The 17,700-nt window shown below is 42.4% G+C and overlaps 1 protein-coding gene across 1 annotated transcript; it reads left to right on the top strand.

Annotated features, from left to right (window-relative positions):
* The first annotated feature begins 420 nt into the window (after window positions 1-420).
* Window positions 421-16,580, top strand: vps25 (vacuolar protein sorting 25 homolog). Its single transcript, XM_072487301.1, has 6 exons — window positions 421-525; window positions 8,723-8,868; window positions 9,694-9,747; window positions 10,865-10,953; window positions 12,992-13,067; window positions 14,473-16,580. Exons 1-6 carry the CDS (start codon window positions 479-481, stop codon window positions 14,583-14,585), a joined length of 525 nt encoding a protein of 174 aa, XP_072343402.1. The 5' UTR covers window positions 421-478; the 3' UTR covers window positions 14,586-16,580.
* The last annotated feature ends 1,120 nt before the right edge of the window (window positions 16,581-17,700 follow it).

Here is a 17,700-nt window from a genome sequence, read left to right as displayed (position 1 = left end):
TGCTGAACTGGAACGATTCTGCCACCTTGTTGCCCAACCTGTCTACCTCTCCATTCAGTTGTTTGGGACTCTGCTTCATCCCATGGTAATTCCTCCCTGCCAACAACTCCACAACCTTTCCTTCAGCCTTTCATTCATTCCCTTGCTTAAGAAAATACCAACTATTTCCCTTAAATAATAAGTTAAGACCGTCAATGCAGCAAATTTTAGACAGAAATTGTTGCAAATGCACAGCAGGTCGACACATGTAAAGAAGAAAAGCTGGCTTTAGTGTTTGAAACTTGTTAGTTACAAATCCCACTCCCAACATTGGCTGGTGCTTGTCGCCCTGCAGAAGGCAGGTGACAGTGAAAGGCAGAGAGGGCTGCCCAGGGGGAGGGGGTAGGACTGTTTGAAGTGGGACACTTTGAGCTGGTGCACTGATGTAGGAGGGAAGCTGGAAGGAAGTAGGACCTTCCTGTCCCGGCCGGCCTCCGCCATGAGCTTTGAGTGGCCCTGGCAATATAACTTCCCTCCTTTCTACAGGTAAGTCGCGCTTAAATATTTCATCTTCACCGGAGACGTGGATTTTAGGAATAAAATTGTTGACGTCGGAGCGGCAGAGGCGGGTTGGGGCGGGGGGGAGGAGAGAGAATCGCTTCCCTGCGCGGGGCGGAGAATCTGCAACCAGGAAATGGGAAAGAGCAATGGTTCAGAGCCCCCCCCCTCAAAAACAACACCCCCTCTCAAAAACAACTACCTCCCCCCCCCCTCCCAAAAACAACAACCTCCCCCCTCTCAAAAACAATTACCTCCCCCCTCCCAAAACAACCCCCCCATCCCAAAAACAACAACCCCACCCCCCTCCAAAAACAACAACCCCCCCTCCCAAAAACAACAACCCCCCTCCCAAAAACAACAACCCCCCCCTCCCAAAAACAACAACCCCCCCTCCCAAAAACAACAACCCCCCCCCTCCCAAAAACAACAACCTCCCCCCCCTCCCAAAAACAACCTCCCCCCTCCCAAAAACAACCCCCCCTCCCAAAAACAACCCCTACCCCCTCCCAAAAACAACAACCCCTACCCCCTCCCAAAACAACCCCTACCCCCTCCCAAAACAACCCCTACCGCCTCCCAAAACAACCCCCTCCCAAAACTACCCCCCTCCCAAAACTACCCCCCTTCCAAAATAACCCCCTACCACCTCCCAAAACATCCCGTCCCAAAACGACCCTGTACCCCCCCTCCCATGACGACCACCAGCCCCCCGTGATGACCTCCCCCCTTTGCGATGACTACCCACTCCGTGATGACTCCCCCCATGTGAAGACTCCCCCTCCCTCCCCCCGCGACCAGCCCTCCCTCCCCCCCCCGCGACCAGCCCTCCCTCTCCCCCCCGCGACCAGCCCTCCCTCCCCCCCCCGCGACTTCCCCCGATGACCCGCAACGGCCCCGCACGACGCCGACCCCTTCCCCCAGCGAGGACACCCTGTGACGATCCCCCCCCCAAAACAACCTCTTCCCCCCCCCCCAAAAAAAAAACAACACCCTCTTCCCCCCCCAAAAGTCACCTCTCTTCACCCCCTAAAACAACCCCCCCCTTCCCCCACACAAAACAACCCCCCCTTCCCCCACACAAAACAACCCCCTCCTCTTCCCTCAAAACAATCCCTCTCTTCTCCTTCCCCAAAACAACCCCCTCTTTTCTCCCCCTCCAAAACAGCCCTCTCTCTTCCCCCTCCCCCAAAACAACACTCCCTTTTCTGCCCCTCATAACCCTGTCCCCCCTCCCCCCAGACCCAGCTCTATCTCCCTCCAGATTTTTCATTGCTGCTACATAAACATTGTGTAACAGCGAGCAAGGATGGCAGGCAGAGCTTTAAGGGAGCTGTGTCAATTAACAACCTGCATTATCACAGAAACTTCAATGTGACAAAAATATCCAAAGGTGCTCCAACAGTTATGATTAGCAGAAATGATTCACTGCATGGTCAAGGTTAGGGGTGAGCCAAGTCTGTGATAAGATGAGTACACATGAAACCGGACTAGGGAGAGGCCATCATCACGAGCATGCTCTGCCATTGCATCATACCTTTTCCTTGTCATGTCATTCCCTTAGTATCCAAAAATCTGTTGATCTCTGGATTCGAGGTTTAAAGGTTCACAATCCTGAGTGAAGATGTTCCTCCTCATCTCAGTCCAGAAAAGCAGGCCCTTAATTCAGGCACTGCAATGCCTAGTTCTAGATTCCCCAGCTAGCAAAATGTCCAGCATTTGATATGTTTCTGTGAGTTCACCTCTCTCTGTTCTCGACACTGAGCCTTGTCCTCTCATCTCTCTTCATAGGGCAACCTGCTATCCCAGTATTCAGTTTAGCGGAACCTTCATTGTACTTAAGAGAAATGTATCTTTCTTTAGCTAAGATCCACACTACCCCCACGTTTGATTTCATTCATTCCCGCTGTAATAAAAGCATACCAGTTTCTTTTCTAATTGATTGCTGAACCTGCATGTTAACTTCCTGCCAATCATGTTTAACTCCGAAAATTCCTATTTCCCAGTCTTCTCACTACGCAAAACAAATTCTGCTTTTCCTACCAAAATGGATAACTTCACATATTTTCACGTTATATTCCATCTGCCACACTCTTGTCCATTCATTCAACCCATCTCACTCTTTTTGCAGCCTCATAGCTGACTTTCCCACCCAACTTTGTATCATCAACAAACTTGGATAGTTCCTCTCGATCTCCTTATCTAAGTCACCAATATAGATTATAAATATCTGAGGTTCAAGCGTAGATCCTTGTGGTCGCCCATTAGCTACAACTAGTCAGCCTGAAAATGACCTATTTATTCTAGCCCTGTTTTGTATCCAGTAATCAGTCCTCTGTCCCGCTGATATATTATCCCCAGTACCCTGAGACCTCATTTTGTATAATGACCTGTTGTGAGGCACCGTAGCCAATGCTTTTTGAAAATCCACATGTACTACATTCCTTCTTATCCACTCTTAGTTAAATCCTCAAGAAGCTTTTAACAGATTTGTCAAACACTATTTCCTTTCATAAAACCATGTGAACTCTTGCCCAATCATATTATGATTTTCTAAGTGCCCTGGTGTGACATCCCTAATTATAGATTCCAGCACTTCCCTACTACTGATGTCAGGCTAACTGGCCTGTAGTCCCCAGTTTCTCGACTCCTTTCTTTAACAGCATAGTTACATTTGTTACCTTCCAATCTGACTTTCTAGAATGTAGACAATTCTGAAAGATTTGTCTGCTGCAAATCTGAAAATTATTACTGCATCGACTATCTCAATAGACACTCATTTTAAAACCATCGGGTCTAGGCCAATGGGTTCAAGGGATTTGTCGACTTCTGTCCCATTAATTTCTCCAGTTCTATTTCTTTACTAATACAAATATCCTTAAGCCCCTTATTTTCATTAATTCCCTGTTATTTCCACAGTTATCTTCTGCCATCAAGACTGATAAGTTATTTGTCTACTGTCGCTGCCATTTCCTTTCACTGTATTACATATTCTTCTGTCTCTGCCTCTCCAGGATTCTCGTTACTCTCGCTAATCTCTTCCTTTTTACATAGTGATATAAGCTTTTACGATCTGTTTTTATGTCTCTAGCTAGTTTCTGTTCGTATCCTATTTTCTTCTGATCAGTTTCTTTGCCAATTTTTAAAAATTCCTCGTGACCACCAGGCTTGCAACTATTTTTTTGGCAACATCTCTTCCTTTCATCTAATACTATCTTTAATTTCTCTTGTTAGCCATACTTGGACGAATTATCCTGTGTTCTTTTATTTCTAAATGGAATGTATCATTGTTCTAAATTTTGAATTCTTTAAATGTTGCCATTGTTTATCATATGTTTTAATCTAGTTTCCAAACTAATTTAGACAACTCATCTCTCGCATCTACATTGTTTGCTTTGTTCAGATTTAAAGATTCTAGTTTAACCTTGACTAGATCACTCTCAAACTCTATAAACTGCCATCATACTATGATCAATCATCCCCAAGACTTTTCGTTTTCCACTGTAGGGGTATTAGTTCACCTGCTATCATTGAAGAAAACTAGATTTAAAGTAGTCTGTCTCCTGGTTGGTTCCTCAAAATACTGATCTAGAAAACGATCTTGCAAATTTGCTTTTCCGGTCTGTATGAAGATTAAAGTTTCCCATAATTGCTGTATAGCTCTTGCTACATGCATCTCCCTGCCTGATATTACAGCATCTGTTAGGGGGTCTGTAAACTTACTTCACTATTGTTTTCCGCCCCTTATTTCTTAGCTCCACCCACACCAATACTCAATACTATTTATTGATTTTCCAACTGGCGATCTTCTTTGTACTGTCTTTATTTCATACTTTACTATCAGGACTACCTCTCTTTTTTCCATTTTGCTGATCTTTTCTAAAGGTTCAGAATCTAGGAATATTTAACTTCCAACTGTGGGTCACTCTGGAACTAGCTCTCTGTACTGACTCTTAAATCAAACGCATTAATATCTGTCTGTACATAAGTTAATTCATCTATTTTGTATTGAATGTTTTACATATTGAAATATGGTGCTTTCAGCTTTTGGACTTTTCTATCCTTTATATCATCCTAGAGTGGGCCAAACAGCTGGCTTGTAATGCAGAACAAGGCAGCAGCACGGTTCAATTCCTGTACCAGCCTCCCCAAACAGGCGCCGGAATGTGGCGACTAGGGGCTTTTCACAGTAACTTCATTGAAGCCTACTTGTGACAATAAGCAATTATATATTATATATTGACATACTTTGAATGCCTCGTTACCTGTGTTCAGCCCTTTTTCTCTTCCTGACCCATTTTCTGATTTCTTTTTTTACCCAAATCACTACTCTGCTCAACAGCCTCATCATTTCTCTTTTTAATTTTTAATTTATCCTTTCCTGACTCCTCCGAGCACAACCGGCCCACCATTAGTGTAGAGTTCTAACTCCTGCCCGAGATATTCAATTCACTGAGTCACAGCTCAGTTGAAGTTGAGTCCATTCCCAGTGGTAGTTTTCTCTTTCTCCAGTGCCTCATAAATCAAAACCCCTACTTCATGATGCTCTCAAGATCAAAAACCTCAGATTTGTTTGACCCTATGTCAATTTGTAAGTGGCTCTTGTAACAATCCAGACACGAATGGCTGTGAGGTTCTGCTTTTTAATTTTGAACCGACCCCTCAAATGCTCTCAGCAGAAACCCATTCCTTATTCTGTGTGTGTGTCATTAGTTCCAACATGAACCATGACAACTGATCTTCCCCTTCCCATTCCAAATTCTTCTTCAATTCTGGTGCCAAGCAGTCAACACAACCTTCAAACCCTCCAGCCCCAGCTGCGAAGAATAGTGTCTATTCCTTGACTCTAATGTCCCCGATTACTGCAACATTCCCTTTCATAGAATCTTAGAATACCTACAGTGCAGAAGGAGGCCATTCAGCCCATCATATCTGCACCGACCCTCTGAAAGAGCACCCTGCACAGGCCCACTCCCCCACCCTATCCCCATAACCCCACTTAACCTTTGGACACCATGGGACAATTTAGCATGGCCAATCCACCTAACCTGCACATCTTTGGATTGTGGGAGGAAACCGGAGCACCTGGAGGAAATCTATGCAGACGCGGGAGAATGTGCAGACTCCACACAGACGGTCACACAAGGTCAGAATCGTTCCTGGGTCCCTGGCACTGTGAGGCAGCAGTGCTAATGACTACCATCATGCCGGGCCTCACCCTCTTGAATATCCTCCTGCAACAGATGTCTTTGGACAGTTTGCTCATCCACACTGCAGACTTTGGTCCTCCGCCACACAGGCAGCAAGATCCTCGACCTTGTTGAATAAGGACAAAAGCCATGGTTCCTCCAACACTGCAACTGGGCTCCCTTATATCATATCCTCCCTTCCCTGACCTAACCAGGCCGGTACCACTTCCGAATCTGAGGTGTGTGGCCCCTTGTGTATTCTGTACACCTCAAACTCCAGCTCAATGACTGTGAACTGAAATTTTCTCAAGGTGCAAACCGTTACTACGGATGTGGTTGTCCAGGATCACGATGCTCTCCACACATTATTACTTTCTGCAGTAGAGGCACACCACCTGCACTGCCATCCTATATAACCTTGTTTTGTTCATTTGCGATGATTAAATGTTGACTTTTTTGTTTCTAAAGTAATTCCTTGATCTAGTTTAATTGATGGATGGACTAAATTGCATGCTTATCTGTAAACGTACCCTGCCCGCCCGACTGTGACTTCACTTTGTGATTGTATTTTTCTCCTGCACTGTTCTCTTCTCCTTGCTGTTGTTCAATCTGCTTCACTTTAACTCCACGGGACTGCTTCTGTGATGCTCCTCACTCTCCTGAGGCTCAAGGCAACTATGTATAAACTACAGAAGTTTTGTATTCCCGTTTCTTGTCCCAGTTGTTCTAGCAGTATATTTTTAATTCATCGCGTTGGAAGATTCACTAACATGATGCACTGTTTGCAACATGGGTGGGTTGAGCAGGCTTCAGGTTAAGTGCACCCATCATGTAACAGCAGCCAAAGATTTAAGGGAGTGCTTTAAAGAAGTGATATAAATTAACAGAGATGAGGAGAATTGTTTTCTCTTGAGGGTCGTGAGTCTTTGGAGCTCTCTTCCTCGAAAGACAGTGGAAGCAGAGTCTTCTAATATTTTTATGGCAGTGGTAAATAGATTCTCGAGAAGCAATGGGTGAATGAATATCGGGGATTGACGGAAGGGTACAATTAGATCAGCCATGATCTTATTGAATGGCAGAACCGGCTCAAAGGGCCGAGTGGCCTACTCTTGGTCCTAATTCATATGTTTGTGTGTCCACGGAACTGTATTCCAGCAAAGAGTGAATACTTTTAGCTGCAAAGAGGGGAACGTTTCTAAGCATTCTTAAAAGAGCAGAAATATCACTGTTCTCTGTTATCCCCTTTTTATTTTGCTCAGTTTTCTCAATGAGCCAAGTTGAAAGAGAACTACGTGTACGCACACACACACACACAACAGTGACACTTCAATTTGGGAGCCAGAAATTAGACTATCTCCCCTTAAATCTCAGGAAGGACACTTTAAGGGGTGGCAGGGTCCCTGGGTCAGTCGCATGCATAAGCGATTATGTTGGGGTGGGAATGTAAATAATTAAATATCTCTTGCTATTTGTCTCGCTTTATTGGGAAATGTAATTTTAAAGTTTAAGCAAAAAGAATACCAAAAGAAACAAAAGTCCAAAAGTTAACCACATACGTCAATGGATGTTCAGTTTACCCATCATTAAGTCACCAATAGTGATTGCTGCTTAGGGCATGGACACTAAATATAGCTCAATGCAAAAAATTGGTATTCATCGTTTTCCCCCAATGTTGGCAATGAAAGTAGACAGTCTTCAATGGATGTGCTAATTCATTAAATTAAGCTTTTATAAACAAAAATTTAGCTGAGTTCAGGCATTAGGGCTGAGAAGCCATCTGATGCTAATTATTTTGTTGTTTAATCTCCAGTTTCATCTTGCCTTGTGTGAACATGCTTGTACAGTGTCCGTCAGGGCAGGGTGAGGTGATAAAATTAATTTAAGTCTTGGTCCGTGATTTGCTGATTTGCAGGGCAGCAGCAGGGCAATTACAGAGTTTTCCCCTCCACCCCTTCTCTCCAGAACAACATTTCCAAACTTTAGTTGGATATAGCAACTTTTAAGGAAACAGCATTAATTCTTCAATAGTGTTACCGTTACATTTCCATCCAAATGCTATTAATGTTAATGTTCTAGACCGAGATCAGTCATTTCTGCTTGATGCTCCTTGTAAGGTATACGGTGCTAGATAAAATAGTCACAAACCTGGAGTGAGACTGGGAACCTGAAAGGGATTAAATTGGATTAAAGAATGCCCTCGGCACACAAGGACAAAAGACCAAGAAGCTAAATGTTGGATGAGTTGGAAATGGAATGTTAATTGTTGGTTAGACGACCATTCTCAAAAGGTTTGCAGAAAGTGTGAATGAGCCATAGGTCTCATTGTAAAAATGGCAAGTGAGATGGGGAAGCAAAGATGCTGAACGCCAACAGTAGTTGATCATGTGTGTGAAGTGACTGAAGAACAACGAACACGCCATGTCACATCTGCATGATGGAGGGTGTGGTTTCACAACTGATGCATAATAACCTTGCATGTTGATGCACTAACTACATGTACTAGGAATGTGCATGCTTACCTTTCACATTTGACCATATACGGGTACAGCACGCTTTAGGAACTTTCAAGTTGCTTTGCTGACACAACTGTGAGCAGTCAGAGGTTAAGATTCACAAAAAACCCATGGGTTCTGGGTTTCTGAATATAATTGAGGTTAATCTCATAAGCATTGCGTCTGCTGGGTTTGCATAACTGCATTGATAAGTTATTAATAAGGTATCTCTTTATCGCTTGAGTCCCCGAGCCAGTGTTAAAAGTGACGGATATGGATTATCCTATAAACATGTTTCACATCGCATTTTATTATCATTGATCAGCTGGTCCACTGAAATAAAGGAATGTTTGCAATTTACAAAATGTGCTTCATCAGGTTGGAATGTCTCTTAAGTACTTCATTTAATGAATTACTTTTGGGATGTATTGATTGTCATGAATTATTTGGGTGCAAGAAAAAGTTTTGTTATTCCTACAGTTCTTTCTTTTTGTCCACCTCTAGTCTGCAGCCAAATGCTAACACTCAGCACAAGCAGCTGGCAGCATGGTGCTCACTGGTGCTCTCCTACCTGCGTCATCATAAGCTTTATACTATTGATGTGTTGGAAGCTCAAGAAAGCCCACTCTTCCACAATAAGAAGATCCAGCGTATCCTTTGTCAGCCTCCGAGATAGAGGAATACTAAACTTCATTAAGTTTGTTTTGTTTTTGTTTACTCATCCAAGTTTGAATCCTTGAGCTCCTGTACTACAGTTTATTCATTGGTGCAATTTGTCCATTTCAAATGTTTTTCCATTATAACCATTCCTTTGTACTCTTGTACACAGGTACACAGAGTCATTTATCAATATAATGGCCCTTCTTGTACTTCCTTCAAGGCTTAGGCATTCCCTCGATTGGATGGGGTCCTGAGTTGTGAGCAAAACTGAAGATTTGCCCGTTGGTTATAGTAATCAGAGATGCAGCAGCATCATCTCATTATTGATAATATCCGCTATGTTTTTTTTTTCAATTTAGAGTATCCAATTCTTTTTTTCCAATTAAGGGGCAATTTAGTGTGGCCAATCCCCCTACCCTGCACATCTTTGGGTTGTGAGGGTGAGACCCATGCAGACACCGGGAGAATGTGCAAACTCCACATGGACAGTGACCCGGGGCCGGATTCGAACCCCCACCCTTATATCTGCTATGGTTAGGTAAAAGTCTGTCTCCGATATCATATCTGTACTGTATAGCTTTACCCTGGTGAATAGAGCTGTCGAAGCAGGAGTTTAATGTTCCAATACAGTGACACCACCTCGCCAACAAAGCAGGTTAATTGTGGTCTAGTAAAAAGTACTGTATTCTTATTGTATGTTGCAAAATGGAATCATTTGGTAAAGAAAACAGTAGGCTGACAAAAGATGGGAGGGGACAATGCTGTCCAGAACATTGTCAAGAAAGTAAAATATTTCCCTTAACTTTGATATAAAGGCAAGTTTCCCATAGAAGCTATCCAAGTTGTATTAGAAGAACTCCGGAAAAAAGGTTTGTGCATAAGAGTAAAACTGAGTTTTAAGCATCTGTTTGTACATTTCTTCAGATTTCTTCTAAGTTCAGACTAGATTCTTAATAATAACAATCTTTATTGTCACAAGTAGGCTTACATTAACACTGCAATGAAGTTACTGTGAAAAGCCCCTAGTCGCCACATTCCGACGCCTGTTCAGGTACACACAGGGAGAATTCAGAATGTCCAAATAACCTAACAACACGTCTTTCGGGACATGTGGGAGGAAACCGGAGCACCGGGAGAACGTGTAGACTCCGCACAGACAGTCGAACCTGGGATCCTGGCGCTGTGAAGCAACATTGCTAACCACTGTGCTACCGTGCAGCTGTATTAACTGTTAGTGTATGATGGAAGAATAATACAGCAGCAAACTTTCAGCTGTGTCCATTTATACTCTTGGAGGTTAAGCCAGTAACCATTACCTGTCTTTAATAAGGCAATTAGCTTAACAATGCAATTATCCCAGCGTGTACTTGCGGACACATTGATCTGTTCCCTTTTTAATATTAACAGAGCTATAAATAACAATTGTTTATTCTCAGTTTACATATCATCATCTATATGAATACTTATTACTATGTAAACTGCTCATTGGGGTCCCGGCTGGCTCAGTGAATTATGAATACTTATTACTATGTAAACTGCTCATTGGGGTCCCGGCTGGCTCAGAGAATACACACATCTCTTGGAGTGGTACAGGGTCTTGCAGACTAAAATGCTCCAATACATATGTTGAGTTTGCTGATTTCAGTAAAGGCAGCATGTTAAAACGAGCTTGTTGATGTGTGTATTACAATTGATCTCACTGAGGCGGGAAGGAAAAGATCAGCCAAGGATTGGGCTCCTGGTGTGGAAATCAAGTAAGGACAGGATTGACTACGGATTTGCTTTGATTATGGTGCTGTGCATGATCAAATAGTCTGACACTGGATGTATAAACTCATGTACGGTGAATGACTACTTGGGTAAAGGACACCAGCACTTCCAGTACTACCCTTTTAATTTCACTGTGAATTGAAGTTGGTATTAAGAAATATGTAGCTCCACAAATATGGTTTAAGGAATGTAATCTGTCATTTGTTTTCGTCTTAGGCAACTTAGAGTGGATTGATAAAAGTAAAACTCGTTGTCTCATAATGTGGAGGCGACCAGAAGAGTGGGGGAAGCTTGTGTATCAGTGGGTAAGAACCTGCTTTGCTACGTGTTTTCTTCACGTGTTCTTGCAGCACATTCCACATAGTACACCAAAGAGCCTGATAAATACGGGTTTTAACTTAATTCACCGCAAATCTTATCTTTTTACCTCCATTTGCTTTGTCAATCAGGTAGAGTAACAGATGATAGGTAGAGCTTTCCTTAACGAAATGAACAGCAATATATTCGATTGTAGCGTTATGATATTTAATAGTTTTCAATCTCGACTGCGCCAACGTGGTATTTCCATTTCATGCCCTTGAAACCTCTCAGCGAGAATCACCATTTAATGCCAAATTGTCCAGGTCAGCATGATCAGTTTTGTTTTGGGCTTGCATTCACCGGGCATGAGAGATTATTCAAACAAATTGCACTTTGGTTCTTAGTTCCAACAATTAGAAGGGCCTTTCGTCCATCAGTCCCAAGGTGAAAGACCATTTGCCAACTTCTTCCAAGTCTTTTAAAATACCCGCAAACTACTTACTTTTTTAACATGTACAACAAGATTGCTTACTAATTTCCAAGCTTTATATTCCTATCCTTTTGTTTCTGCTTGCTTCCACATTTAGCTTGAAATGGAAATACCTTGCTGGTGCAATTAGGGCAGAGTTCGGTGAGATTTATTCTACTCGAGTTCTATGACCTGTGCGTTCTTGATGCTGATCGTATCAAAAAATGATGATGCGGAAGAAAAAAACGGAAAATCCTTCCATTTACAGAATGCTAATATGCCTCTGATGAATAAAAATAGAAAAGGATTCTCCAAACCCATCCTAATGTCAGAAAACTGCAGCAAATGTTGTTGCTGTAAAACTATTTTAGGATTATATTGCTTTAAGAAAGTAAATTCTATTGCAAGCTTGCTTTATCCTTGTCGAAAGCTATTGGATTTCACAATTTACCTAATGTAGTAATCCAGCTGACAGAACTGCAGGGAGCACTGGTGCAAAGGTGGAAATTAGTAAATAAAATCTAATCTACCCAGTAAAACCCAGTAAAAACAAGACTTGCATATATATATATATCACTTTATTATTACTCAAAAGATCTAACGTCACTCCATATACAATTAATTCCTTTGATTATGTAGTTATTGTTTTCAGCAAATTAGCATTTTTTCATTCTTTCATGGGGTGAGTGTTGCTGGCAAGGCCAGCATTTGTTGTGCATCCCTAATAGCCCTTGAGAATGTTGTGGTGAGCAGCCTTCTTGAACTGCTGCAGTTCATCTGGTGTAGGTACCTCCTATAGTGCTGTTAGGATTTTGCCCCAGTCACAGTGAAGAAATGAAGCTATAATTCCATGTGAGGATGGTGTGTGACTTGGAGGGGAACTTGTAGTTGGTGGCTTTCCCATGTGTTGGCTGACGTGTCCGAGGGATAGAGCTTGCAGGTTTGGAACATGTTATTACAGGGACCTTAGCAAGTGTGGGGTTTCCACTGCTGCAACTGTGCGTCAGTGGTTGAGGATGTGAATGTTTAGGCTGGTTGAATGGGGTGCAATCAAATAGGTTGTTTTGTCCTCAATCGCATCAGTGAGCTTCCTGAGTTGTTGGAACTACACTCATCAGTGCAAGATGGGCACAACAGAATTCCAGTAATGAGATAAACAACCAGTAAATGTGTATAGCTTGAAGGAGAAACCGGCTGTCTAACCAAGTGAGCTAAACCGGCCCCCAGTTTAACATCCACCAGAATCACATGAAGCTGCCAAGTGTCAGCGACATATGGCAGAAATGTTACAGCTGTTCTGTCCAAAGCAAAAGTAGTCTTTGATCAATAGTTTGATCATCAAAATGGTACATGTACATAAATTGATTTTTAAGTGGTGCTTTCACCAGTCTTTCATTACAATGCAATTTAATACCAATTTCAACTACGTGACTGGAGTTAGATTACCTTAAACGTTCAGGTGTAATTCACCTTGGTTATAGCTGTGCCTAAAAGTCTGGTGCTGAGAGCCATTCATTTCTTTAAAAAAGATGTTTAACTTATGAATGAATGTCTACAATTAATATATTTTGTAGGTTTCAAAGAATGCCATGACAAACTCTGTTTTTACATTTTATGAACTCTCCAATGGAGATGACACTGAGGGTGAAGGTAAGGAGCATTGATAATTACCTATCATTAATTGAGCATTGGCAAGTTGTCTACCCTTTAAATCATTTGTTCTTGTTTTCTTACTGCCTGTACATCCTGAAATCGAGCATGTAGAATTCAACTAAGTTCCCTTCTACACTTCAATTGCCATCATTGATAACTAAGGAGGTGCTGTGTACGGTTGACAAACTGGTTTGCCTACATTTGATGAAAACAAACTTGTAACCACCTCGCTGTATAAAAATAGCCTTTATCAATGTACTGTTCAGACAATTCAAAAGCAATGGATCAAAGTGAGGAGCTCACTGAATTAAGGCATTTGGTTACAAATGCATGTCCTAAAATGTATAGCCCTTAAGTTAAGTTACCCTCATAAGATAATGTAAAAAATAAAAAGTGTGTTCATCAATTTATTACATAATTTAGAGCCAACTATAAAGAAAACTATTTGCCCTATTACATCTGTGGCAGTCATGACCTGAAGTTGTCTGCTTTCCCATTTCTCTGCCCTTTTGTATCTGTTCTCTTCCCACACTTATCCGGTCTACTTTTTAAATGATGCTGTACACTGTGCATCAGTGTGGTAAAGCATTGCATATTCTTTTTTTTAATATAAATTTAGAGTACCCAATTATTATTTTTTCCAATTAAGGGGCAATTTAGCGTGGCCAATCCACCTAACCAGCACATCTTTGGGTTGTGGGGGTGAAACCCACGCAAACACGGGGAGAATGTGCAAATTCTACACGGACAGTGACCCAGGGCCGGGATTCGAACCCGGGTCCTCAGCACTGTCGTCCCAGTAGTAACCACTGCGCCACCGTGCTGCTCCAGCATTGCATATTCTAATAATCCTCCCAAGGAAGAAGTATTTTCCAATTTCTGCCTCATTCTTTAATGATAATTGGGTCTGTGCTCTTATGATGCTATTTCATCAACCAGTGGAAACAGCCTTTCTCTGTTTACGCTATCTCTATGATGGCAACACATCAGCCTCACATTCGGATGGGTCATCCTCAGCATGCTGTTCTACAAAATGTCTTATTTATGTTTAAGAATATCATTGCAAAATCAGCTAAGGAATATATTTCTCAAGCAAAAAAAGTCCATTGGTCTTGAGAGCTAGCTTGATTCTGTAGGTATGCGAATAATCTAATGCTGGAATCTGACATTAAAAAATACACCGCTGTTAGTGAATGAGAAAAGATCAGTAACATTTTTGTCAAAAGTGTCAAAATGATGAAAGATCAGATGAAGAATGATACCTTTCAGGCAACTTCCATCATTATAAAGAGCTTACTGACTTGTATTCAACTCGCCTAGTAAATTTCCAGAGAATTATATTGTTAACGAGAATGAAAATAGTCATACTTTTGTTACATGCACTATATTCTGTCCTTGCTAGAGTTCCATGGTTTGGAGGAGTGGCTTCTGCTACGGGCACTTCAGTTTTTACAATCTGAGCGAAAGGCAGAGATCATCACCCTCAGTGACAGCAAAGGGGTCAAGTTCTTCTGATGGCATCCTTGCTGGTCTGAGCAACTGCTAGAGACTTACACAGATTGTGCACAGAATGAAGACTTTAGTGGCAATGAAGACTAGCCCCCAAGGAAGAGCGTATTGGATTACAGATTTCCAGACACACGACAACATGTTTGTCATGACATTGACTTGATTGATATGCACAGTCTGGCTGCTTTCAATTGCAGTTTCCTTTTTATTCTTCACCTAATCTTAAAACAATTATGGTTCCATGTATTAAGTGGGAAATGCAGCATTTCTGAATGCAATGTACTGATCCCTGTGTGTGCCAGCTGAGAAAAACATCCACAAGCAGGATATTTACACATAGGCAACCAGTGCGGGTACAGATTTAAAAGCATTTCAAGAGGGATTTCAAGGTATTGAAAAACCCACAATAATATTTTCCCCAGTTGCAATAATGCCACGTCACAACTAAAGCTAAATTAATTTAAATGATTTGCAAATGGGGCCCTCCATCCCTCTTAGTGTAACTTCAAAATGCCTGTCAGCCTGATCTTGCTCAGGGACAGTGACAAAGATTAGTTTGTGCACTTCTCATTCATTATGAGTATTTTCCAATCTGGATATCTTTTCTATTTAGTTCATTTTCTATAAGTGTCTTATGGAGCATTAGGTAGCAGGGAATCCTTTGCCGACACTGAAATCTATGCGTGCTTGCGTTGCTTTGAAAAGTTGCAGGGTTTCCTTGGTGTATAATACTTGCACCTAGCCAATACAAAAGGTAAAAATAATGAATGCGAAATGAAACATTGCTGGCAATGGAACACCGACCTCATGAAAGTGCTAGGCATTCATAATGACCACATATTGCAAATGTGACTGTGCTGGAAGGTCACGGCTTAGGAAAATAACTGGGATGGAAGAAATGGATCCAGTCCCTACATAATTTAGACAGCTAGAATTTTCCACAGTATGTGGAATATATCAGGCACCCAAAACAGAATAATATATAACTATCGACCTTGGAATTATTTTTGACTTTCCAAGATTTCTCTTTGTGGGTGTTTAATGATTTAACCTCTGTTGCATTCCACCTCCACATCCCCAAAAAATCAACCCTGTTTGCAGTACTGAGATTTTGATTTGACTGTTATACTTTGTGATTTAAGTCAACGTGACATGAAAATATCACACTTTGACAGGAACCTTCTAAAAAAAAATTTTTTTAACTACTTCGTCATTAGCGACAGAATTACAGTAGTGTCCTCCCCAGACACTTGAACTCATAATGTGATACCTCAGTGCAGGGCAGAGGAAAAGCTACTTTGACGAAGGTACAACCTTTCGCATGAGACGTGAAACTGAGGCCCCACCTGCCATCTCAGACGGCTGTAGCAGATCTCACAGCACTACTCCAAGAAGAGCTGCCTTTTTCTCCCCGGTGTCCTGACCAATGTTTATGCCTCAACTTAAGTAATTTTAAAAAATCATCTGGGTAGCTTATCTCATTGCTGTTTTGGGAGCTGGCTGTGGAGCAGTCGGCTGCTGTGTTTTCTACATTACCACAGTGACGACACTTCAAAAGTACTTCATTGGCCTTCAGAAGCTTTGGGACGTCCCGAGGTCAATGCACGACATAATCACATATCTTTATTTTCTTTTATCAAAGGGCTAGTTTTATACACGTAAAAGCATAACGTAAGGGAACTACTCAGATCTGGCTGTAATTGGCTCTTAATTGAAATCTGCGCAACTTGGTCCATGCAGTCACTTATGTCCCCTTTTTTTGCCGATGTTCTGACAGCAATTCAAATACAAACGCTGATTGGTGAAACATGCTTGGTTAAACAAGATTTTTCAAGTTTCTTTGAGAAGTCAGGTTGAATGCTCCAGTTACTTTATGACCAATTGCACAAAATGGTGATTTGTGCAGTACAGTTGCTGCAGTATTGTTTTGAACGTCGAAACTTCAAACTTTGCTTCTTGTTAAAGTCAGTACTGAGATAATTAAAACATATTTAAAAGTTATCTCAAAGTGCATATTGTATTTTTTTATTTCCAAATGACTTGTGTTGCGGTTAGCATAGACAATTTGATTGTCACTGACTGCAGGGATTGATCATCAATCATTTAGTTGCATACCTGGGTCATATATGAAAAATAATAGAAGCAAAATACTGGATTCAAAGAAAGACTACCCTCCCACCCCACAATGAAAAATGTACAAATTAATCGTTTAAATATTCTCCCATTTCAGGGGCTAACTGCAGGTGTTAAGTGATCAAAGTTTTACAGACGAAAAGCCAGGTTCGCAGGTTGCACGTCAATTGCGGGCAACAGTCTTGTGTATCTCTAATTTACCATGTTCACCATCAGTAGCTTAGTGGCAAAGTAACTCTCCTTTGCTAACAGAGAACAGAACAAGAGGTCATCGTTTTAGATTTAAAGCTAGGCCATTTCGAAGTTAATTCTTAATTAACCTTTTCACACAGGGTAGTGGAAATCAAAATCTCTCTTTCCTTCTCACACCCCACAATTTTCCCGAAAGACTATGGATGCTAATACAATTGAAATTTACATGACCTACGATTGATGCATTTTTCTTAAGCTTATCAAGGGATATAGAAAATATGTGGTCTTTGACCCTTGGCTACCCAATAATTAGTCACCAGGGGCGGGACTCTCCCCTACCCAGCGGGGCGGGGGGTCCCGGCGTGATGGAGTGGTGAGAACCACTCCGGCATCGGGCCGCCCCAAAAGGTGCGGAAGTCTCCGCACCTTTAGGGGCCAAGCCCTCACCGTGAGGGGCTAGGCCCGCGCCGGAGTGGTTTCCGCTCCACCGGCTAGTGTGGAAGGCCTTTGGCGTCACGCCAGACAGGGCCGAAAGGACTTCGCCGGCCTGCGTAAGTCCACGCATGCGCGGGAGCGTCAGCGGTTGCTGACATCATCCACGCGCATTCGCTGGGGAGGGGGTCTCTTCCGCCTCTGCCATGGTGAAGACCATGACGAAGGCGGAAGAAAAAGAGTGCCCCCACGGCACAGGCCCGCTCGTGGATCGATGAGCCCCGATCGCGGGCCAGGCCACCGTGGGGGCACCCCCCTGGGGCCAGATCACCCCGCCTCTCTCCCCCCCCCCCCCCCCCCCCCC

Source organism: Scyliorhinus torazame, chromosome 21 (assembly GCF_047496885.1).
Source record: "Scyliorhinus torazame isolate Kashiwa2021f chromosome 21, sScyTor2.1, whole genome shotgun sequence".
Taxonomy (NCBI): Eukaryota; Metazoa; Chordata; class Chondrichthyes; order Carcharhiniformes; family Scyliorhinidae; genus Scyliorhinus; species Scyliorhinus torazame.
This window is presented reverse-complemented; position numbering and strand designations above follow the sequence as displayed.

Coding starts and splice junctions, on each gene's coding strand:
- vps25 (XM_072487301.1), top strand. CDS start 479: ATGAGCTTTGAGTGGCCCTGGCAATATAACTTCCCTCCTTTCTACAG. Junction 526..8,722: donor AACTTCCCTCCTTTCTACAG/GTAAGTCGCGCT, acceptor GTCCACCTCTAG/TCTGCAGCCAAATGCTAACA. Junction 10,954..12,991: donor GGAAGCTTGTGTATCAGTGG/GTAAGAACCTGC, acceptor TATATTTTGTAG/GTTTCAAAGAATGCCATGAC.